Below are 23,275 nucleotides of genomic sequence, written 5' to 3' on the forward strand. Positions count from 1 at the left end.
GCTATACAGTCTGTGGAGTTCTCCAGGCCAGAATACTGGAGTGGGTAGCTTTTCTCTTCTCCAGGGGATCTTCCCAACCCAGGGATCGAACCCAAGTCTCTTGCATTGCAGGTGGATTCTTTACCTGCTGAGCCATGAGGGAAGACCCCCAAATTTGGGTGACTTGTTTTATTTCAGTACTCAGTTTATTGTGGTCTAGAACCAAACCTGCAATATCTCCGAGGATTAAGTTTTAACTTTTATCTTTGTGGGGATTCCCTGGTGGCCCAGAGGCTAGGACTATGAACTAATGAGTATCTGGGTTCAGTCCCTGGTCAGGGAACTAAGATTCCCACAAGCCCTACCAAAAAAATAATAAAATTATCTTTGTGATGTAGAAATTTGAAAATGAGCTCCTGGAGCCAGGAATAGTCTAATGGGAAACCCAGATGCAGTGGATGTTTATTCATCCAGTTGTGGAATTTTTCTGTGGGGATGGTTATTCACCTCTGAAAAGCAATCAACACAAAATACCTGGCACTAGCAGAGGCCTGGACCCACGGTTAACCTTTGAAAAGGGGGAAAATGCAAAGAAGGACTCAAGAGGGCATCTATAAGGCTGGAATTCCCCTCTCTTTTCTGGGACAGTGGAGTTTCGTAATGATTTTGCTCATTCACAGGAATCAAAGGCAGAATTCTCATCAGGTTACATTTTCAGTGTACAGTGTTAGTGTCTGCCTAAAATGCAAATCTGTGTTTTTATTCCTCAGCTTAAAATCTTTAACCGAATCCCCTCAACCTCAAAACAGTATCAGTTTCTCAACATCAGCCCTGTCTCCTTGGCACACGCCTTGCACTGCAGCCAGAGCCATTCAGAACTGCATGTGCGTGTGATAGACTTCACATTTTGCAGAAAGGTCTTAATGTTGGTAGCATGAATGGGTCTTAGAACCATTGAAAGTTACCATCGACTGTGGATTACATGAGGGGAGGGGGTGAGTAAACCTAGGGAGACTTCCCAGTGAGTTAGGGGATTGTAAAGAATGCTTTATTATCATTAAAACAAACAAACAAACCAGCAAACAGCAAAGAGATTTAATGGGCTCCATCATTTAAAAGAAGAAAAAGCTTTTAAAAAAAGAAAAAAGTTACCAGAGAGAACATGAAGGGGGCTTCCTCTACTGAGCTGACCCTCATTTTCCTTCACTGACTTGATAGTTTTGAAAAATCCCTTTGTGAATCAGTTACTGGTCCAGGGGCGTGTATCTGATAAGAGTGTCTTCATGTTAATTTCTGGAAGAAGGTTTCATGTAGCAATACTGATATCCATTTCAAAGTGCTTTTACTTCCAGACATTTTTCTGTCTCCTCTTTCCTTTCTGGGCTGTGGATTACTGGTTGCTCAGGCGTTGCTTGAGACTCCAGACAGCTCCAGGGCTCCCTCTGCTGGTGGTTCTTCCTGGATTCTGTTCCTTCATTTAAGGATTAGTCTTTGACTGAGTGCAATGTATCTGGTAACTCAGATTGTGAAGAATCTGCTTGCAGTGCGGGAGACCTGGGTTCGATTCCTGGGTTGGGAAGATCCCTTGGAGAAGAGAATGGCAACTCACTGCAGTATTTTTGCCTGGAGAATTCCACAGACAAGAGTCTGAGACTGATGGGCTACCGTCCGTGGGGTTGCAGACTCAGACACAGCCGTGCGACTGAGCACGCACCCACAGAGGAATGTGGAGCAGTTCATGGGTGCAGGGCCTCTATCATGTACAGTTTTCAGGGCCACCTTCCTTCTCATACATAACCTTTCCCAGACCCCAGCGTGGTCCACTCCCTGCGACCACAGCTTTCCTCTCAGACTGGTTTGCAGTCTCGCCTGAGGTCTGCACACTTGACTCAGGCTGGGACCCCCTTTCCCATCTCCACTTGGATGAAGGACAAACTAGGGAGAGAGAAGAAGGAAGAAGTTTGTGCCTTCGTTTATGGGCAGAGCTGCCTCAGCCACTGCCCACCCGTGGCCTGTCTGCCTCTGTCCAGCAGGAGACAGGCCAATCCTGTTTCAGGCCTCTCGGCCAGTGGAAAAAGAAAGGCTTCCCAGGCCCCCAGTCTTAAGAGAAAGTGAAGAAGAATCCAAGCTAGAACTTGTTCCCTAGGCTCAGAACTGAAGTCTGTTCACTGTGTACACAGAAGCTCAATCTGTCTCTTGGCACCAAGGCCCAAGACGATGTACCCCAGCCCTGACCTCTGGGAACCAGGGGCAGTGGGCATCTGTGTGGCCTCCTGCCATGGGAATAGTGGGAGTAGGGGGTTGGGGGGTGTGGGGGAAGCGGAGTGAGAGACCCCGGCAGTCACTTAGTAAGACCAGGAAGGAGCCATCCAGAGTCTGGGCCCTCACTGCCTCAGCTGCTTGCCCTCAGTCACCCGGGTGTCCAGGGACATCTCCAACCCAGCATGTCCCAAAGGGAGCTCCTGACCTCACTCCCGTCTGCTGTGCTCACGGCCTCCACCACAGCAGCTCTGTCCTCATTGCTCAGGCCAGAGCCCTTGGAGGCACCCTCGACCCCTCTGTGTGTCTCACTCCTGGTGTGCAGTCCTTCAGGAAGTCCCAAGGGCTGAAGTGAAATGACATCCGGTCTGCTGCCCCCGTCTCTCACCTGGGTCCCCTGACAGCTGCCTCCTGGAGTCTTTCCTTGGCTGTGCTGGGCCTGTCCTAGAATAATCGTCCAGACACATGAGTCAGAGCTCGTCACTTCCTGCTCAGAGCCATGATTGGTTCTTTGCTGTCACTCAGGGCAAAAGCCAAAGCCCTGGCACTGGTCTTCAAGTCCCCGCATCGAATCCCACTCCTCTCTGGTGCCCCTACTGGTGGCCCTCCGTCCCCACCTTCACTCATGTCTCTCCTTCCTCAGATGCATCAGGCGTGCTCCTGACTCTTTATTCCCCGAGTCTGGAACACTCTTCTCCCCAGGTCTACAGGCTCCCCTCCCCTGCTGACACCTTGACCTCAGGAGGCAGGAATCTGGATGTGAGGTCAGGGAGATTATCCTTGGTTTAGGACAGAGGGACTGATCCTTTTATGGCAGCTCATTGCCTTCTTGTCTACTGATTAACTAGATGAAACTGCTGTCGGCTTTTAAACAAAATCAAGACTGCCTGCAGGTCTGTCTGGCACTTCTCCAGTCTCCACTAAGGAGTGCATTCTCTGAGGGGCCAGTTCAAATAGGCTGATGTGATGGGATTGCTGACCTACCACAGGCCCAGTTCGTGAGTTTCCATTTGGGGGAGGCTGCAGACATACTTGTCTTTTAAAAGATCAATGCATGTAGCATTTAAGGAATATTTGGTTTAATCTGTTAGATGAGGTGGTGGTGGTTTAGTTGCTAAGTCGTGTCTGACTCTTGTAACCCCATGGACTGTAGCCTGCCAGGCTTCTCTGTCGATGGGATTCTCCAGGCAAGACAACTGGAGTGGGTTGCCATTTCCTTCTCCAGGGGATCTTCCCAACCCAGGAATCGAACCCGGGTCTCCTGCGCTGCAGGCAGATGCTTTACTAGCTGAGCTACGAGGGAAGCCCAATCTGTTAGATAGGTGTATATGATTGCTTGGCCGTGCATTTATACCTAGAATACACAAATGATGCAGCCACAGTGTTTCTGTTTTAGTTGATTTAATTTATTCTTTTTTTTTCCTCTTTATTTCATGTTAATTTTCAAAAGATCTTTCTATTAAAAATAGGAAAAATTGTAATTTGGTAGAAAGAACATGAATTTTAAGATCAGAGAGTGTTAATTTTCTTTTTTTTTCCCAAGTCTGAGATTTACACTATTGGCAAAATTAGCTTAGGCAAGTTATTTTAACGTTTATTCCTCTGTTTATTGTCTGTGAAATAAAGATTCTAGTGCTTCTGTTCATAGGACTGTCGCTGGGATTAGGTATGATCACGTACCCACAGGTGCTATATCTAAAGTGTTGGGAAATTGTTGGCTGCTGTTGAGGACAGTTCAGAGATTCAGGAAACATCACTGATGACTTTGAGACCCAAGACTCCTACTTGTAGCTACCAGCCTCTGGACCCATTTTACTTATTTCTAAATTCTACTTGAGATTGCATCTTTATTCTTTTCGATTATACGCCCACTCCCCTACCCCCATGCCAGAGTCCGTGGAAGCACATAGCCACGTCTCTCCTGCCTGCACCCCTGCCCCATGTGTAAACACACACACACACACACTCTCTCTCTCTCTCACTTGGGTATTTGCTTGGGGCATTGATTTCATGGGCAGAAATAAAGATGGAGCCTGTCTTCCATCCAGGAGCTTGCTCACAGGGGCTCTGTCTTCTTTCTGTTTATTACAGATTTGATTAAGTTCAAAGTTTATTCAGCTTCTGCCATGTGCCAGACACTTGGCTGGACCTTCAGATTTAAAGCTGGAGACAAAGTGTTTCTGGCGCTTTCACAGACTAGACAGACATGTATGGTTACGGCATGTGCGTGCACGAGTGCTCACTCAGTCGTGTCTGACTCTTTTGTGGCCCTGTGGACCGTAGTCTGCCAGGCTCCCCTGTCCATGGGATTCTGCAGACAAGAATGCTGGAGTGAGTTGCCATTTCCTTCTCCAGGTGATCTTCCCAGATCAGGGATTAAACCCATGTCTCCTGTGATGGTAGGCAGGCTCTTTACCACTGAGCCACTGGGAAAGCCCTCCCAGGTGTAAGGATGCTTCTTGTACCGGAAATACATCTGCATGGTGCTGCTGGGGCTCTGAGGATGCAGGGGAGGAGGACCACTCTCTTGATTCACCTGGAGAGGTGGGGACAGGGGGCAGTGCTGGGTGTGAGCCTGCTCAGATGGGATCCTCCCTCCTGCCCTTGCCCTCTTCTCAGATCCTTGTTCCATCCGGGGGCATGGCTCTTGCCAGAGAATTAACACGCATGTACTCTGGACTTTCCAGGGAAGTCCCACTATCAGATATTCTGCTATAGTGAGGCCCTGCCTCTGACTTTTGGTTTGGAAAATTTCATCATCCTGCAGGACAGGGAGGCATAAAATGACGTGTTGGTTATCTTGAAAAGTTTATTTGTGTTGGGGAGAGGGAGCAGGGTTGGGTAAGCTCTGAGAGACATGCCCAGGGGTCTGCAGCAATCGGATACCTGCCAGGTGGATCACAGAGGTTTCAGCCTGCGCTCAGCCAGCCATATCCCCCCAGCTCTTGCCCCCATGCCTTTTCTCTTCCGTCTCACAAAATATGACACGTTTTCATACGGTGCTCGCTGGGTATGGAGGCTGCAGAGGACGAAGGAAGGAGACGTGTGCCCCACTCTCCAGGGGCCTCTACACTCATGCACTTAAATTGAACACAGGACCCAGGGGTCATCACATCATGTGTTCCTTTCATGTACTGATAACAGAGTCCAAGCCCAGAAATAAGCCACTTTGGGTGGTCTATTCTGTTCTCCAGTGAAGCCTCCTCTTCCTTCTAGACAACAAGTGTGGAGAGCTGGGTTCTGCTGCCTGGTCCCTCCCCCTGTGCCCGGCACTGTTCTGGCAGCTGGGGGGTGGGGTGTGTGTGTGGATGAAATCCTTGCCCTCAGGAGCATCTGCTCTGGGTGGCCAGTGACTAGTCAGTCAACCTGTGGTTTGGATGGAGCACAGAAGGGCTGGGGTGGGATTGCAGGTTTAAGCAGGGCAGTTAGGAGGTCAGGGCTCTCTGAGAAGGTGCCATCTGAGGAAAGATGCAAAAGGCTATGAACGGGATGAAGTCTCCAGGGTGCTCACAGGAGTGGGAAGGAGACGGGGACCAGTAGCCTGGCAGGATAAGACTGCTGATCTGCCCCCGGGGAGCTGCTGGCCTCTTATGTGGGCTCTGGGATCTGTACGTTTTTAGAACGTCTTAATTTGGAGGCTGAAGGGAGTGTGAAGGACCTGGGTCTCGTGCCCAGGTGCTCATTGTGGGTTCAGCGGGTATTCAGACACGGTGGTGGGCAGGACCCGTGTGACCTGAAGCTCCCAGTGAGCCTGGTGGGGACCCGTCTGGCTGTGGGACTCTCCTGTGCTTTAGTTGTCTGCTCCCAGAACCAAGTGGGCACCTCCCGCTCCTCGCCGCCCACCGTGGCTAAGACAGAGCTTCAGAGGGTTTCCAGGGAAGTGGCGGAGGCCCCCTGGAGGATGCGCTCGGCTCTCCCAGGCCTCTGCTCTGGGCGGACAGACATCTGAACCGACACCACAGTGACTCTTATCGTTCTGTTTCAGACAGCCCACTGGAGGATCCTGACCCCAAGGACACGTATCTCATCCCAAGAAACATCATGGCCGAGCCAGACTATATAGACGATGACAATCCCGAACTCATTAGGCCTCAGAAACTAGTCAATCCTGTTAAGACGTCCCGGAACCATCAAGACCTTCACAGAGAACTTCTTATGAATCAGAAAAGGTACGATGGCTTTTTGAGCAAAGTTTTCCTTAGGGGACTTTTGAGGTAGCTAGATTTGTTTCTTGACCATGTTGAAAGCTTCCTTATTCCTTCACGCATCCTTGAGTCAGAACATCCATGATGTAAACCCGGTCCTTCTCAGATGGACACATATTTTAGAATGTGTACACAAGAGGCTGGATTAAGGATAAAAGAGCATGTCTTTAATCAAAGAGAAGTACGTTGTTTCCCCATATATTTGGGGAAACGTGAGAACCAGATACTGCCAACCTTAGCATTTGTAGAGTGGCAGAGAGAAGTCTCTAGAACCACATCAGACTTAACAATAGATAAGGACCCCCTTTCTTGTGTTCTCATTTGTTTGTTTTTAGGGGGGCATTTTAGATGATTACAGTCATTTTTATTATTACTGTTTGTTTTTTTGGAGAGGAGTAAAGCATTTACCTTCTGTCTTCCTTGTAAACCATTTGTTGGTTCCATCTGTGTAATAATGCAATTTTGATTGTTGGGTGTGGTGTACTCTGCTTTTTAAATTTTTAAAAAAATTTATTTTATTGAAATGTAGTTGATTTACAACATTGTGTTATTTTCTGGTGAACAGCAAAGTGATTCAGTTATACATGTAAATATATATTATTTTCCATTATGGTTTATCACAGGACACTGAATATAGTTCCCTGTGCTGTATGGTAGGACTCTGTTGTCCATCCATTCTGTATAAAAGAGTTTGCATCTGCTAATCCCAAACTCCCAGTCCATCCCTCCCCTGTTCTCCTCTGCCTTGGCAACGATGAGTCTGTTTTCTATGTCTGTGAGCCTGTTTCCTAGATAAGTTCATTCGTGTCATATTTTAGATTCCACAAGTAAGTGATGTCATATGGTATTTGTCTTTCTCTTTCTGACTTTGCCTTGTATCATAGTTTCTAGGTCCATGCATTTTGTAGCACATGACGTTATTTCATTCTTTTTTATGGCTGGTACTCTGCTCTTTAAGTGATTCTAAGCAAGACCACTGGGCTAGGAGAGCTGAGGATGTAAGACACACATTATTTTCTCTAAGATCTGTTAAGCTTCATTTAGAACTGTTTTTGGGTCTTCAGACTAAATGTTGATCTGAATTGTGAAACTGTGGATCACTCAACCACTTACTGTTTGCTCTGCTTTGGTGAAAAGGTAGCTACTACTCACTGAACTGAAAGATGTGCAGACAAAGCTAAGCACTGGGGTAATGTTATGGAAGGAAGGCTTAATTAAAAATAAAACCTTTCAAAAAGGATATGAGGGGGCATTTTTATGGTAATTCTCTGTCTGAGTATACCTAGGCCAGAACTCCTAACTCCTGTCCCAGGAACTCTCTGTGATTACATCTCTCCCTCCAGAAGTGGTAATGTGTTTTGCTTTCTGTCCCCAGCATGACAGTGTGCTGCTGGGTTAACCCTTATTCAACAGAATGTGAGTTTGATCCTTTTTGAATAAGTGCTTAACTCCTTCCTGTCTTCATCACATAAAAGTTAAAACAACAACAAAACCAAATGGGTATCATCATGTCCAAAGTGAAACAGGACTATGTAAGTTCCTCAGTAGGCCAAAGAATTCGGAAGCTGTCCCTGAGAAACCACATCTGCATTTTGCTGGGAAGATAGAAAATAGAGTAAATAGAGTAGCTAAATGGTTTTCTGAACAAAAAATTTTCTGACTGTCTTTATCTCTTGGATCTTAGTTTCCTTGTCTGTCAAACAGCACTAGGACGCTTAGTTGATCTCTGAGAAACATTCTAGTTCAAACTATTGTTGGTTTTTTTGTTTTTTCTATAACATGTACAAAAAGCCTCCATGTCAGAAATAGAGGCAAAAGTAAACCAAAATTGGCAGCATAGTCATTGTTTGAGTTAGAGGCTCTAGACTATTCTGCAGAAATGTATGTAGCAGCCTGGGTCCTACCTGTACAGGTAGAACATTACTGGTTTGGTTTGTGCAGTGAATCTGTGTCCAGATTTCCTGGAGTAGATACATCCTGTGAGGATGCATCATCCTCCTGTTAGCCTTTCTCCTGTGCTTTTCTCTCCTTGTTTGCACAGCTGACCTCTCAGCTCGGCCCAGCTCAGCTGCTTTTAGAGGGATTTTAGAGAATGCTCATGTTCCCTTGAGCACCAAGGTGAGGAGAGCACATGGGTTTTGAGGTCAGGAAGAAATGGTATGGATCCGGTTCAACATTTAACTTGTTGTTTGGTTGCTACGTCATGTCTGACTCTTTGTGACCCCATGGACAGCTTGCCAGGTTCCTCTGTCCATGGGATTCTCCGTGCAAGAATACTAGCGAGGGTTGCCATTCCCTTCCCCAGGGGATCTTCCCAACCTTTTATGATTTTGGACAAGGTCTTCTTTCCTGAGATCTGTTTCTTCATCTATTAAGTGAGGGATAAAAATAATCTTTCTTATAAAGATGAAAATGAAGGAGAACGTGTATAAACATCTACTAAAATACCTGTCCTATATAAGACGTGCTCAGTTAGCACCATCCATCTTTCCACTTACCCTGACGCAGCATCTGAAAAATCCCTATTGCCTTTTCCTGTTTTTCTCTGAAGAGTTCTGATCTAGTTGTAGAAGTGTATTTAAAAAAATAAAATAGAAGTTGCAAAATCAAGTGAGTATATCTTATCCTGCTTCTTTAGGTTTGTTTCAAAGGTAAGATCTTAGTTTGGTAGAATCCTCTTACTAGAAATACAACTGCTTTTAGAGTAAAGACTTCTAAAGCGGTTTCTTCTCTTAACATTCATCTTCTAACACATATACTTTTTCACAACTTGGGCTTTTCATTTCTAAGTTTTAGTACCAAATAATAGAAAGTATCACATCAATAGTATGTATGAATGAATGAATAAAAGTTGCTCAGTCATGTCCGACTCTTAGTGACCCCGTGGACTATATTATAGGCTGCCAGGCTTCTGTGTCTATGGATTCTTTAGGCAAGAATACTGGAGTGGGTTGCCATTTCCTTCTCCAGGGGATCTTCCCAATCCAGGGATCAAACCTGGGTCTCATGCATTGCAAGCAGATTCTTTACCATCTGAACCAGCAGGAAAACCCTGGTGCTGCTGCTGCTGCTAAGTCGCTTCAGTTGTGTCCGACTCTGCGACCCCATAGACGGCTGTCCACCAGGCTCCCGTCTCTGGGATTCTCCAGGCAAGAACACTGGAGTGGGTTGCCATTTCCTTCTCCAGTGCATGAAAGTGAAAAGTAAAAGTGAAGTTGCTCAGTCGTGTCCGACTCTTCGCAACCCCATGGACTGCAGCCTACCAGGCTCTGCCGTCCATGAGATTTTCCAGGCCAAGAGTACTGGAGTGGGGTGCCATTGCCTTCTCCAGAAAACCCTGATAGTATGTGTATATTCAGTTAAAGGATTGTCATACTTGCTGACTAGTTTGTACCGTAATGAAATTCTGTTGACTTTTCTGCAACTTGTAAAGGGCTTTCCCATATTTTATCCAATGATTTTTTTCAGAAACCCAGTGTATGTTGTTTTGGAATTGTTCTAATTTGATATGTGAATGAAGGGAAACTCTTCAGGGTACCAGGCTAAAGAGTCTTCTCAAGGTGACACAGTAGCTTTTTGGAATAAAAAAGGGTTGAAATCAATATAGAATTATGTATGTCTTGAATTATATATATATCTTTAAAGACAGCTATGAATCAAATTTAATAATAATATGAATGAGGGACTTCCCTGGTGTTCCAGTGGTGAAAACTTTGCTCCCAGTGCAAGGGTCCTGGGTTCAATCCCTGGTCAGGGAACTAGATCCTGTGTGCCCCAACTAAAGATCCTGCAAGCCCCAAACAAAGATTGAAGATCCCAAGTGCCACAACTAAGGCTTGGCACAGCCCAATAAATAAATAAATAATTTAAAAAATAATATATAAATGAGAAGAAGGGGTAGGAATAGGAGAGAAAGACAGAACTGAGATCACAGAACAAGTTTTGTGGAACCTTTGCTCTTTGTGGCTGCATATTTGGCTCAAATCTCTGTCGCAGTTCAAAGAGTTGTTGGAAGCACCTTCTAGAGACCAGAAGACAAAAGCAGAGTCCGTGCTTAGGAGAGCACATTCTCATAGGTGTTCTCACTCTGCATCCCATACTCCTTCAAGTATTCCGCTCTTCTGTTTGCCAGCTTCTGGACCCAGCTAAGTTTCAGGTTAAAAGTCTTTAAATATTTTTTGAAAAGATGTTTTTGATGTGGACCATTTTTAAAGACTTTATTGAATTTGTTACAATATTGCTTCTGTTTTATGTTTTGATTTTTTTGGCTGAGAGGCATGTGGGATCATAGCTCCCTGACCAGGGATTGAACTCGTATCCTCTGCCTTGGAAGATGAAATCTTAACCACTGGACCACCAGGGAAGTCCCTAAAAGTCTATATTTTGATCTGGTCATTCCACTTGTTCTGATGATTAAGACCTTGTGTTAGGGTTCTCAGAGTCTTTAGCTATTTCCATAAAATGGCAGATTGCAAGAGGCATTATTTTTGATACTTGAAAGATCAGTGTTCAAGAGTGCTTATTTCTGATATAATTTAGAGAGAATCTGCCTTCTCTAAAAAGAGTATCTATGCTAAGTCACTTCAGTTGTGTCTGACTCTTGGCGACCCTATGGACTGTAGCCTGCCAGGCTCCTCTGTCCATGGGATACTCCAGGCAAGAATACTCCAGGCAATGCCCTCCTCCAGGGGATCTCCCCAACCCAGGGATCAAACCTGCATCTCTTATGTGTCCTGCATTGGCAGGTGGGTTCTTTACCACTGAACCATCAGGGAAGCCCTTCTAAAAAGAGTCCTTTGGGACAAATATAGAATACCCAGCTACCCTGCATCCCCACCGTTGGATCTTTGGCTTGTACCTTTCAGTCAGCAGTTTACAGGACTTTCTGCAGTTGGTGTGCTTTGCTAGACAAACAGTTCCTCAATAAATGCTTATTGCTGTGCAATGTGAAAAAAAAATAAGGGAAGTTGAGGTAGAAATATTTGCATTTGAATCAATGCAGGTAGAAAGGGTTCAGTCAAAAATGTAGAGGTGGGCTGACCAAACCAGAAGATTCCAAGATTCAAGATCAAGGGCTGGAGAACCAAAGGCAACCCTCCTCCTCCTCCATAAAGGAAAATATTAGGCCAAGAGGCTTGACTGGGTAGGCAGGGGAAGGGAGCGTGTTGTGTTAAAGTTTGTGCCAGACCTTCCTCTGCCTGGTGCTGACCCGCATGATGGTTTCCCTGTCACAGGTTTAAGTGTGGCCGCCGTGGAGGTGGGGCGGTCCAGTCGGTCCCCAGATGTGTTCATTGTTTTCTGTGAAAAGTGAAAGGGACCTTTAAAAGTTGTCTGTACGTTTTCATCGGAGACGGTGGGAATATAAATTGTTGCAGCCTAGTTGGAAAGTGATTTGGCCATCCACATCCAAATCCAGAATATGCAGATGCTTAGCCAGCAGTTCTGCTTCTGAGAATGTCACCAACAGAAATACTTGGATAGGACAGATATAAACGGTCGAGGAAGTCTCTCGCCTCCTTGTGTTCCGTCGGGGACAATTGGAAACAACCTAAATGTCTCATGGTAGGCGTGGCAAAATTTTGGCACTTCTGTGCTCTGATAAAGCTATAGAGGGTATAGGGGAGCACAGACAAGATGGGGAGTTATCTGTGGATGCAGTGGTGTGGGGAGGGCTTCCCAGGTGGCTCAGTAGTAAAGAATCCACCTGCCAGTGCAGGGGACTCAGGTTCCATCCCTGGGCTGGGAAGATCCCCTGGAGGAGGAAATGGCAACACACTTCAGTATTCTTGGTTGGAAAATTCCATGGACAGAGGATCCTAGTGGACTACAGTCCAAGAGGTCACAAAGAATCGGACACAGTCGACCAACTGAGCACACATGCACACAGGAGTGGGGAGCAGTCCATGGGTGTAGGGCCTCTATCTTGTACAGTTTTCAGAGCCACCGTTCACCTAGAACACCATGCGAGTGGTGTGCCCAGTAGATGTCGACCAGGGGGAGTTGAGGTGTGCTTTCACTTTCTGTCTTGCTAATATGTAGATGTCACCTAACTTTTTTCAAAGTGTCAGTCGCTAAGTTATGTCCAACTCTTTGTAACCGTATGGACTGTAGCTTCTGTCCGTGGAATTTGCAGGCAAGATTACTGGAGTTGGTTGCCATTTCCTTCTCCAGAGGGTCTTCCCGACCCAGGGATCGAACCCAGGTCTCTTGCATTGCAGGCAGATTCTTTACCATCTGAGCCACCAGGGAAGCCCTATAAAACATTGTTTTTTTCAAAGAGGACTTACTAATTTGAAAAATCAACTTGGTCCACTATAAAAGTCACAGTAAGCAATTCAGGCGGAGAAGGCAATGGCAACCCACTCCAGTACTCTTGCCTGGAAAATCCCATGGACGGAGGAGCCTGGTAGGCTGCAGTCCATGGGGTCGAAAAGTTGGACACGACTGAGCAACTTCACTTTCACTTTTTACTTTCATGCACCGGAGAAGGAAATGGCAACCCACTCCAGTGTTCTTGCCTGGAGAGTCCCAGGGACGGGGGAGCCTGGTGGGCTGCCGTCTATGGGGTCACACACAGTCGGACACAACTGAAGCGACTTAGCAGCAGCAGCAGCAAGCAATTCAGGAATAACTGTTGGTCTTGAGTGGTACCATGGCCCCCAGGCCAAGTTGTCAGTCATCAAGTGATTGAAAGTTCTTCATATAATTGTATACGTCAGAATGGATTAAAGATAATCAATGTTGTCATGCAGAGGCTTATTTTTATGAAACTTGAGAGAAACTAATTTCTGTCTGTGTATGCTCTCTCTGCAGTCTGATCCAGTTTTAGACTCAGAGAATCACATAGATAGTGATTGCCTTTTTCCATTTGGCACAAAGTTAAGTGAGCTGCTTAATAAAATATTAATTAAATTTGTATGACTTCTTGACTGTTATAAGTGTAGGACATTTATCATATAAGCGCCATTTTCCTGAGTTTTGTGTTACTAAATATTTTATCTTACTGCACTATTGGGTAAAATCTTTGAACAGAAAATGAGTACGTGTATTAGTTAAACCCATTCACATGTTTCTGTAGAGTGCCAGCTTAATGCATCATACATCAGTTTGTTCAACAGCTTTTGCATAATCCAGAAGCACTTAATAACAGTTGAGGTTAATTTCTCCAGTGAATTATAGTTTGAAATTTAAATTGTGCAGGTAGCTAAATTCTTAATTCTATAATTTAAATCCCTTAACTCTGTAAGTGTTATAGTGAGAGTTTTTAATAGTCATGAAGCTCAGTGGGTCTTTCTCAGATTATTTACAAACAGATTTTCCAGTGCTCAGTGACACCTAAGTCTATAGGAGGAAAGTACCGTAAGCAACTTGTTTATTGCACTGAGTAAAGATTTGGTTTCTGGACTAGTCTGTCTATACTTCTCTCCTCCTCATACAATGTTAACAACTAGGAAACAAACTGTTAATTAAATCACAAAATAGCCTCTTTTATGTCACTGGAAATATGGCTGAATTTAATATTTTCTTTTCTTTTTTTTAAAACCAAAGGTTCTGCTAATGAAAATGGGGAAAGGGAAGACATACATGTTATTTTGAAGTCTATGTCCTTTATCTTCAGTGATGGATTATACTCATCTTTACCTTATAAAAAGCAACTTTGAAAAAATTATATATTTAAAAAGTAGATAGAGAGCAGAGATGCCAGAATTTTAAAAATTCTGATAGATGAGGAAGTGTGATGTTTGCAAGTGTGATTAGGTTGCAAAATATGATAGGGTGAACTTGAAAGAGATTGAAGCAAGGGTGTTGTTGAGATTCTTAAAACCAGAACATGTTTCGGAAATTCTTTAAGTTATTCAAATGACTCCTAGTTGATTAGTCGCCTTAGCTGATTGGAGTAGTTTGGAGAACAGCCACTGAGATTGTTGGGCCCGGTGCACAGACTCCCAGGCATCATCATTGAGGCCGGCAGTTGTGTTGGGAGGCACACAGGCCTCCTCGGTCCTGGGCTGATCCAGCAGAGCTGGTTTCCTGCAGCCCAGAAAAGCACGAGTTCCTGTTGTGGCTGTGTGTGTGCTCCTGGGCGCGAGTGTGATAGCACTGTCACTTACACTCTTGGCTGTCTGACCTTGATAACGCTCTTCCTGTTCTGTAAATTGTTGTGTTTTTGTCATCAATGTGAATACTGAGTTGAGATACTTTAGGGGGCAGTGGAGACTGGCTCAAGAGAGGGAGGACAGTGAAGAGGAGGTGGGCAGCTAAGCTAGCACCAGGGTCAGGGCATGAGGGGGAGTCCAGACTGGAGAAACCCTGAGGAGCAACCTGGCCAACAGCCCTGTCTGAAGAAATGGAGACTGGGCAAATCCCAGCTGACTTTAGCATAGAAATCCCTTCTACAAAAGTGTCCGTGAATGTCCTTCCCCTGACCTGGCTCACACCTTTCAGATGAGAGTTGCTGGGGAATGGCCTGAGTTTGGGTTTTGTTTCGCCCCATTTGAAGAGCTGGCAGCCTGATCCATCGCTCCCTGAAGCCTGACTTCCAAGCGTCGTCAGCAGTTGAACTGTGTGTCTGAAATGGTTCCAGAGTGATGGGCTGGGAATTGGGATCTGGATTCTCCATGGCCATGACCCCAGCAGTGATGGAGCCTTGGGTGTGCCTTGGGATATGTGAGAATCCTCTCCCAAGTCTGAAAGAGGGAGGGTTGGAGGAGGTTTCCAAGCCATTTTGCTGTTGAGCTTTCTTCTAGCTTCTCTCCAGGCTGCATTTAATCCTTGGGGTCAGGGGCTCCATCTTGGGAAACTTCCCCTGGAATTCTGGGTGGAGGCAACTTCCTCTCCAGTGACCATCATACACTCTTAATGAGTGTGCTATTCCTCAACTTCCCCCAGAAACCACAGACACTAGCCTCCCTTGCATAGCCTAGTATCTGGCATGCAGTAGAGATTTTATTGAGCGGTGGGTTTTGCTTATGCTTAAAAAGATGCTCTTGCCCTTTTCTCTCATGCTTGTGAATTTCTGAGGCTCCTCAGTGCTGACTGTTAGCTGGTAGTAGGCGTCACAGTCATGCTAAGTTACTAGACCCTTCTGTGGTTGATGCCTAAATTTCTGATCATGAAAGATGTGACTGTTAGATTACAACTTTTAAGTTTTGTTAATGCTTTAAAATTTTTTTCAATTAAATTTTTTTTTTTACTTTTTTCAGTTAAAAAAATTTTTTTGAGGTACAGTATTGCATTAGTTTGAGGTGTTCAGCAAAGTGATTTGTTAATGCTTTTCTTGCAGGGGTCTTGCCCCTCAGAATAAACCAGAACTGCAGAAAGTGATGGAAAAGAGAAAACGAGATCAAGTAATAAAACAGAAGGAAGAAGAAGCACAAAAGAAGAAATCTGACTTGGAAATAGAACTATTAAAACGGCAGCAGAAGTTGGAGCAGGTAAGGGTGACTGGGGGTAAAGGTGGGGGGTTTTATTGAGATATTTGACATAAAATATTGTTTGAAGGAAAATACATTGACTTGATACATTTGTATCACAATTGTCATTGTAGTGTTAGCTCACACCTCTGTCCTATAATTACCCTTTCTTCTAGTGGTTGGGTGGAGAAGGCAATGGCAACCCACTCTAGTACTCTTGCCTGGAAAATCCCATGGATGGAGGAGCCTGGTAGGCTGCAGTCCATGGGTCGCTAAGAGTCGGACGTGACTGAGCGACTTCACTTTCACTTTTTACTTTAATGCATTGGAGAAGGAAATGGCAACCCACTCCAGTGTTCTTGCCTGGAGAATCCCAAGGACGATGGAGCCTGGTGGGCTGCCGTCTATGGGGTCACACAGAGTCGGACACGACTGAAGTGATATAGCAGCAGCAGCAGCAGCTAGTGGTGGGGAGCGTTCTAGTTTCTTAATGTTCATGTTTATAATCACTTTGCTCCCTGTAATCCCTGGACTATGTATTGGGTCTCCAGGATTTATCTTCTACTTGCGAGTTCAGTTCAGTCGCTCAGTCGTGTCCGACTCTTTGCAACCCCAAGAACCGTGGCACGCCTGGCCTCCCTGTCCATCACCAACTCCCGGAGTCCACCCAAACCCATGTCCATTGAGTCAGTGATGCCATCCATCCATCTTATCTGCTGTTGTCCCCTTCTCCTTCCTCCTGCCCTCAATCTTTCCCAGCATCAGGGTCTTTTCCAATGAGTCAGCTCTCCACATGAGGTGGCCAAAGTATTGGAGTTTCAGCTTCAACATCCAATGAACACCCAGGACTGATCTCCTTTAGGATGGACTGGTTGGATCTCCTTGCAGTCCGAGGTACTCTCAAGAGTCTTCTCCAACACTGCAGTTCAAAAGCATCAATTTTTTGGCACTCAGCTTTCTTCACATCCATACATGACCACTGGAAAAACCATAGCCTTGACTAGACGGACCTTTGTTGGCAAAGCAATGTCTCTGCCTTTGAATATGCTGTCTAGGTTGGTCATAACTTTCTTCCAAAGAGCAAGTGTCTTTTAATTTCATGGCTTCAGTCACCATCTGCAGTGATTTTGGAGCCCCCCAAAATAAAGTCTGCCACTGTTTCCATTGTTTCCCCATCTATTTTCCATGAAGTGATGGGACCAGATGCCATGATCTTAGTTTTCTGAAAGTTGCGAGTGTGTACCCTTAAATGCATCTTTCCCATTCCCCCCAAGTCCCTGCTAGTCCCCATTTTACCCTCTGTGTTTAGATTCCACATATAAGAGAGATCATACAGTACTTGTCTTTCCCTGACTTACTTTGTCCAGAATTTCACAGACACATCAGATGTAAATGTTTATATACAGTGAAAGGAAAAGTTGAGACAGATGTCTGCAGGTGGACTAAAAGACATTCAAGATAAAGAGAAGGATTCTATTGAGGGTCTAGAAGAGATCAGAGAGGCACAGCCAAAGCCAGGGACTACCATTGAATTCACAGCCCAGTGCTGGAGCTCAAGCACATGAGTGAAGTTCAGCTTCACTTACAACTGGAGAGCATGTGTGTGTTTCCCTCAGCTCTTGTTTTCATCCTTAGCCTTGATCTTCATGTTCTTGTCACCCCCCAGGGTTTCAGTAACAACCAGTGGGCTGCTGCTTCTGTGCAGAATTCTTACCCCAGGACGTAGATCCCACCACATATCTGAAAATATAAATATATTTAAAGTGGAGACAGGAGAAACTTTTCTTCTGTTGGGAATCGAAGTCATTAGGGCCTTTGAGAAGAGAAAACTGTTTTGGAAAACCTCTCCCTTTGTAAATACTTTGTAAATAATTCTCCTATTTCTGAATTCTCTTTAGCTTGAACTTGAGAAACAGAAATTGCAAGAAGAGCAAGAAAATGCCCCAGAGTTTGTGAAGGTTAAAGGCAATCTCAGAAGAACAGGCCAGGAAGTGGCGCAAGCCCAGGAGTCGTAGGTCCAGGCTGCAGAGACCACGCACCCAGCCCAGCACACAGAAGGCCTGTGCCGGGGCCTCCCCAGCGCTTAAGCTCAGGGCCAAAGCCCCTGGAGCAAATCCCAGCCAGCAGGGATCTGTTACTTTCAAAAGGGTTTGATTTTGGTTTTTCCCTCATCCGGGTGGGTGAGTCACCTGTGACTGTTGCAGTTCCTATTCGCCAAACAAAGGATGTTGACCAGCACTTAAGGTGGAATAGTGGACCTGTGTTCAAAGACTTTTAAAAGACGACAACAAGAAACAAAGGAAGAGGACACTGGAATAAATTCTTGAGAGTTGCACTACTTGGTTTTTCTTCCAGTCCAAGTTTAGTGGGGCACAGAGCCTTTTCTCTTTCAAAACCTAAAGAAAACACCTTTCATTCTTCCTTTCTTATCTATCCAATAATTTAGACTGCACGGAAACATGTTGAATCTGTTACATCCACCGTTTGTAAGTTCCGTTTTCTTGTCTCATTTACACTTTCACCCACTTTAGGCTTCACACTGGAGAATGTTAATATTCATGTTGAGCACAGCTCTTACCTTTGTTGACATTTAGATTCAGAAATAGGATGAGGAGGTGTAAAAATACAGAAACAAAAATTTAGAAACAAAACTCTGTAAATGTCCATCTTGTTCTTATTTTCATTCCTGCTGGTTTTCTGAGGCGTCACAGTGACCTTCTACTTCAGGGAAGGTATATCCTACGAATCCGTGTATTGCTTTGATAACTGTTAGGGCTTTTGTTTCATTTTTGTTTTTAATTTCTTGCTCATTTAGTCCTTTTATGTGAAATAATCTCCCAGCCCTTCGAGGAATAAAAACTAGTCCAAATAGCCCAACTTCAGTATCAAAGGAGTGGGTTCAAGTCTTTCGGTTTCTTCTGAGAACAGTATGGGGAAAGCTCCCACCGGAAGCTTGGGAAGGAAGAGTTCTTTGGGCTTTTTGATGTGAAACGAATATGAGCTGGTCTCTGGAAGAATTATAGCATTTATGCATTTTGAATATTATTTGAAGGCAAGCTTTGAAATTCTCTAATGATCACCAGCTCTTTGCCCTTCTTCCTAGTGAAGGAAGACTGTCTCATCCCTACCTTTGTGATGGTGGTACTGTTGGGAAGGATGACGCTGTGACCACTGTTGATCTCTCAGGAACAGCTGAGGGCATGGGGCACACTCAGTCTGTGCTCTCCAACTGGCATACTATCCTCCACATGAACCCCGAGTTACCAACTTTACAGCAGATTCTTAATGCAAAAGCCATTCTCTGTCACCAGTATGGGCAGGGGAAACATTTCTACTTGGGGTGGTTTAGAAGAATCTGTTGTGGATCCAGTATGTTCTCTGTAGAAACGATTCATCCAGTAATTTCGACGTTGAAGGCTCTTCTTATAATTCAAGAATCAAAGAAAGCTGGATCCTAAGCTTTTGAATCCTTAATCAACCTAGTAGAAATTAGCTTTCTCTGGGAATTCTGCAGTTTTCACGGTGGGCCATTAGGCTTCTATTTGTCCCTAATGTGAACAAGACAAAAGTAAATGCATAGATAATATGCTGCTAGTCAGAGAACACGTGGACTACACCTGAAACAGATTATTTCTTTCATCAGCAAGTATTATATGAATAAAATACGAGGAGCTTAGGATAAAATGTTGCTGTATAGTAATTTGCTTTGGAAGGATGGAAGGATAACTATTTTTTCCCATCCTTCTTCTTTTTGCGAGAAGAAAGTGTGTTAACTAAGCATCTTGAAAGTACATTTCTGATTGCACATTGACTAGAGTTCTTTCTCTGTGTATACGAAATAGTGATGCGATTTATAAAATGAAGATTCAAGACTAGCTCATAGCCTTTAATCCAGCTGGATATGCAAGATCTTTAGATCCTGTATCCTTGAAGCAAAATTCTGCCACTTGATAAAATTTTCAAGGGCCCAGACAGGCTTCTTTAGAAGGACCAATTCTGTTCCTAGAACTTACCTAGAATTCATGCTTCACTGGGAAAAGCTAACTTCCAAAAGCATTTCCCTCTCAATCTCACTCACAAATCTGCAAAATCAGTAGTGGTTGGTAGTCCGAGGTCTGGCTGAAAGAAGACTTGTAAATAGTGTCAAGTGATGTTTCCTCGCTAAACAGTGGAATGTACAGATAGAAAAGCTCTGTGAAGTTACCAGGTCATCTCGGCTCGTAAGCTTGAGTTTAAAAAGGCATCATTCTCTCCCTCCCCGCTGCCCCACACTTCAATACTCTAGAGTCCAAACCTCTAGGACTCACGGACATCTGAGCAGTTTTGGCCTTTGAGCCACTTTTTGACAAAAATGGCTCCATTTTTCCACTCTATGGTTTTCTTAAAATAGCTCAGTGTTTTCTAATCTCCAAGTAGGAAGGTAGTGTTGCTTTCTAAGCTACCACAGTTGACTTTATTCTTCTACTCTGAAAAATGTTCACTTGTTTGAGTGTATATAATATATATAAAGGGAGCCTTAATGGATTTGTTTTCATAATTTAATATTTTTTGTATTTGCTCTTGTATAATTGTTTTTAATGGAAAGTATTACAGAATTGAGGGTGGAATTCTTAGAACCAAAGTTATTCTTAATAAAAATCACCACATGCTTGGAAAATACAGATGTGTTTGTCTGATCTGTTTAAGGTGGATGTCTGGAACTGATGTGGGGGGCATGCTGTGTTCAATTCAAGGATTAGAAGGTAGTTCTGGGGTTTCCCTCTGATGGTCTTCCCCCTCCAAATCAGTTATGTCCTCTTGCCTTATGTCATTCAAGGCTGACAATTTATTCTGTCAAGTAAATTCATGCTAAGATATTATGTTACACTTAGAATATGTGGTATTTTAGCAGCAGCTGTTAGTTCTTCAGATCAGAATATTCTGCATTTTAAGTAGCTCGGTAGAACAGTGGGATATATATTTTTGGAAGGGCCACGTTTTAGTGCTTGTGAGTACGTATGGCATAAGTATGACCATGGAATTATTTTGCTTATTCAGCTAAATTAATTTCATCCTCAAAGAAGTCACTTTGGGAAGCTGTACACATGATTACATTATACTATTGGTTGTAATAGCCTTGGAGAGTCTAATTTCTTTACTTTATAATTGTGCCCTTATTTTTCATCCCCAAATTACTACTCAGCTCATTCACCAAGCTCCAATATCTTTGGACTGTTTTAAAAAATTATATCTACTCTGGGCAGTGAAGATTTTCTATGTCTAGAGTTATACCATGAGCTCCAAAGGCCAATGCAGAAGGGCTACAAAAATATTTTGAGGAATAACCACATCCTTGGAATAACTAGCCTGTTTTCCAGGGTGACAGTTTTGAGGCTGTTGGTCCATTTCATTAGACCATTGTGTGGTTCTTACAGTATAGTCATAGGTTTGAAAGAAGACAGAGGTCAATTAACACAGTATTGATTGGAGACATATTAACACCTCAGGCTTTAGTTTCTGTAAAACTCCCCTGGTCGATAATGTGTAAATATGTTTGATAAGATTTAAAATGTTATAGTAAAGCTAAAAAAAAAGGATTAGAATACTACTACCAGGCTTACATTTACTGATACAATGAAAAATGAAGTGTTTTATTCCAAGGTCTTAGGGTAAATAAAATCTTTATAAGATAACTTCACAGTCTCACAATTATAATTTCTCCTTTTTTTTTTCTTCTCATGAAAAAATGCAGTCTGATTATTAATTGGAGGTGTTTTGGAACGTCTTCCCACTCTCCCAGAAAGATGGTAATGCCAGAGTCTGGTATGCCTTACCAATATCTTGTATAGTTAGTAGAATCATGTTGAGATTTTGTCTGCCTAAAGTCATCAGGTGGTGCTTCCTCTGAGACATGTGCCTAGCTATGGCCTTGGATGTGCTATTGGGTCCTTTTAAACTTGTTTCTATGTTTACAGCTCCTTTTCTGCTTGGTTATTGTGTGTGACCACTGCTGATTATCACTCTTCTTGTGCTATAATTTCCAGGGTGGACCAACAAATCCAGTTGTCTATCAGCTGGTGAATGGATAAGCAAATGTGGTATATCTATGTGATGAAATATTGTTCAGCCACAAAAAGGAACAAAGTACTTACACATGCTTCAACATGCTGCTGCTAAGTCGCTTCAGTCATGTCCGACTCTGTGCGACCCCATAGACGGCAGCCCACCAGGCTTCCCCATCCCTGGGATTCTCTAGGCAAGAATACTGGAGTAGGTTGCCATTTCCTTCTCTAATGCATGAAAGTGAAAAGTGAAAGGGAAGTCGCTCAGTCATGTCTGACTCTTAGCGACCCCATGGACTGCAGCCTACCAGGCTCCTCCGACCATGGGCTTTTCCAGGCAAGAGTACACATCTATATAAATGCTTATAAATAAGACAGGACATTTATTTACCATCTCAGTGGTGGTTACTACTGAGGGAGGGAAAGGAATTTGGGTCAGAAATAAAGGGGGGCTTCCTAGTTTAATTTGTGTAGATTTTTACTAATTTTTCACAGTTAAAAGGTGTTCTTGAGTCACCAGTATTTAAAAGGTCATAGGAAGCAAAGAAAAATCTTGAAAAAGTGTTTCACACAAAATTATCTTTAGAACTATATAATACTCATTTCATAATTATTTGCACATACAGTATGTGGTAAAAAATTACAATGGAATGATTTCAGTGTTTTCAATAGCAAAGTAAAAGTGACTTTTAAGAAACTGTCAAGAATCCAATTATTTTAAGCACACAGACCTGTAATTGAAGTAGAGTCACAGGAAAAGAGGGTCCAGGGAAGGAATAAAGAGAAGCATTGACTCCAGCATGGCAGTGAGGAATGTTTCAATTCTTTGTTGACCCCCAGGGTTCTTGGCCTCCTTAATCAATAGAAATTGATCAGAGGCCAGACAAGAAACTCAGCAAGGCTTTATTGGGGCCGCTGCTGCAGCAGGGGGCAGCAAGAATCAGAACAGTTAGTTGCCCTTGGTCGCTTCCTGAATTGAGGTGGTGAGCTGATTCATCATATGTGGTTAGGCAGAGGCAGGCCCGGGAGCCAGCCAGAGGGGTGGCTTGCCCACTGCATTGTTGGGTTGAGTGCAGGCGGCATGTGCAATCCTCTGCTTTTGTTCCCAGTACCCTGTTTTTGCAGCCATGAAATTAAAAGACGCTTACTCCTTGGAAGAAAAGTTATGACCAACCTAGATAGCATGTTGAAAAGCAGAGACATTACTTTGCCGACTAAGGTCCATCTAGTCAAGGCTATGGTTTTTCCAGTGGTCATGTATGGATGTGAGAGTTGGACTGTGAAGAAGGCTGAGCACCGAAGAATTGATGATTTTGAAATGTGGTGTTGGAGAAAATTCTTGAGAGTCCCTTGGACTGCAAGGAGATCCAACCAGTTC

At 44.0% G+C, this 23,275-nt stretch overlaps 1 protein-coding gene across 4 annotated transcripts in view; it reads left to right on the forward strand.

Annotated features, from left to right (window-relative positions):
- FAM107B (family with sequence similarity 107 member B) overlaps positions 1–20,515 on the forward strand; it is a 72,512-nt gene extending 51,997 nt beyond the window's left edge. For all 4 annotated transcript variants that reach the window (XM_040248756.1, XM_040248758.1, XM_040248757.1 and 1 more), the window contains exons 2-4: positions 6,224–6,407; positions 15,727–15,877; positions 17,755–20,515. In XM_040248756.1, coding sequence (XP_040104690.1) covers positions 6,280–6,407; positions 15,727–15,877; positions 17,755–17,871 — 396 coding nt within the window. In that variant the 5' untranslated portion in view covers positions 6,224–6,279 and the 3' untranslated portion in view covers positions 17,872–20,515. The remainder of the gene's footprint in view (positions 1–6,223; positions 6,408–15,726; positions 15,878–17,754) is intronic.
- The last annotated feature ends 2,760 nt before the right edge of the window (positions 20,516–23,275 follow it).

Source organism: Oryx dammah, unplaced genomic scaffold (genome assembly GCF_014754425.2).
Source record: "Oryx dammah isolate SB20612 unplaced genomic scaffold, SCBI_Odam_1.1 HiC_scaffold_10, whole genome shotgun sequence".
NCBI classification, from domain to species: domain Eukaryota; kingdom Metazoa; phylum Chordata; class Mammalia; order Artiodactyla; family Bovidae; genus Oryx; species Oryx dammah.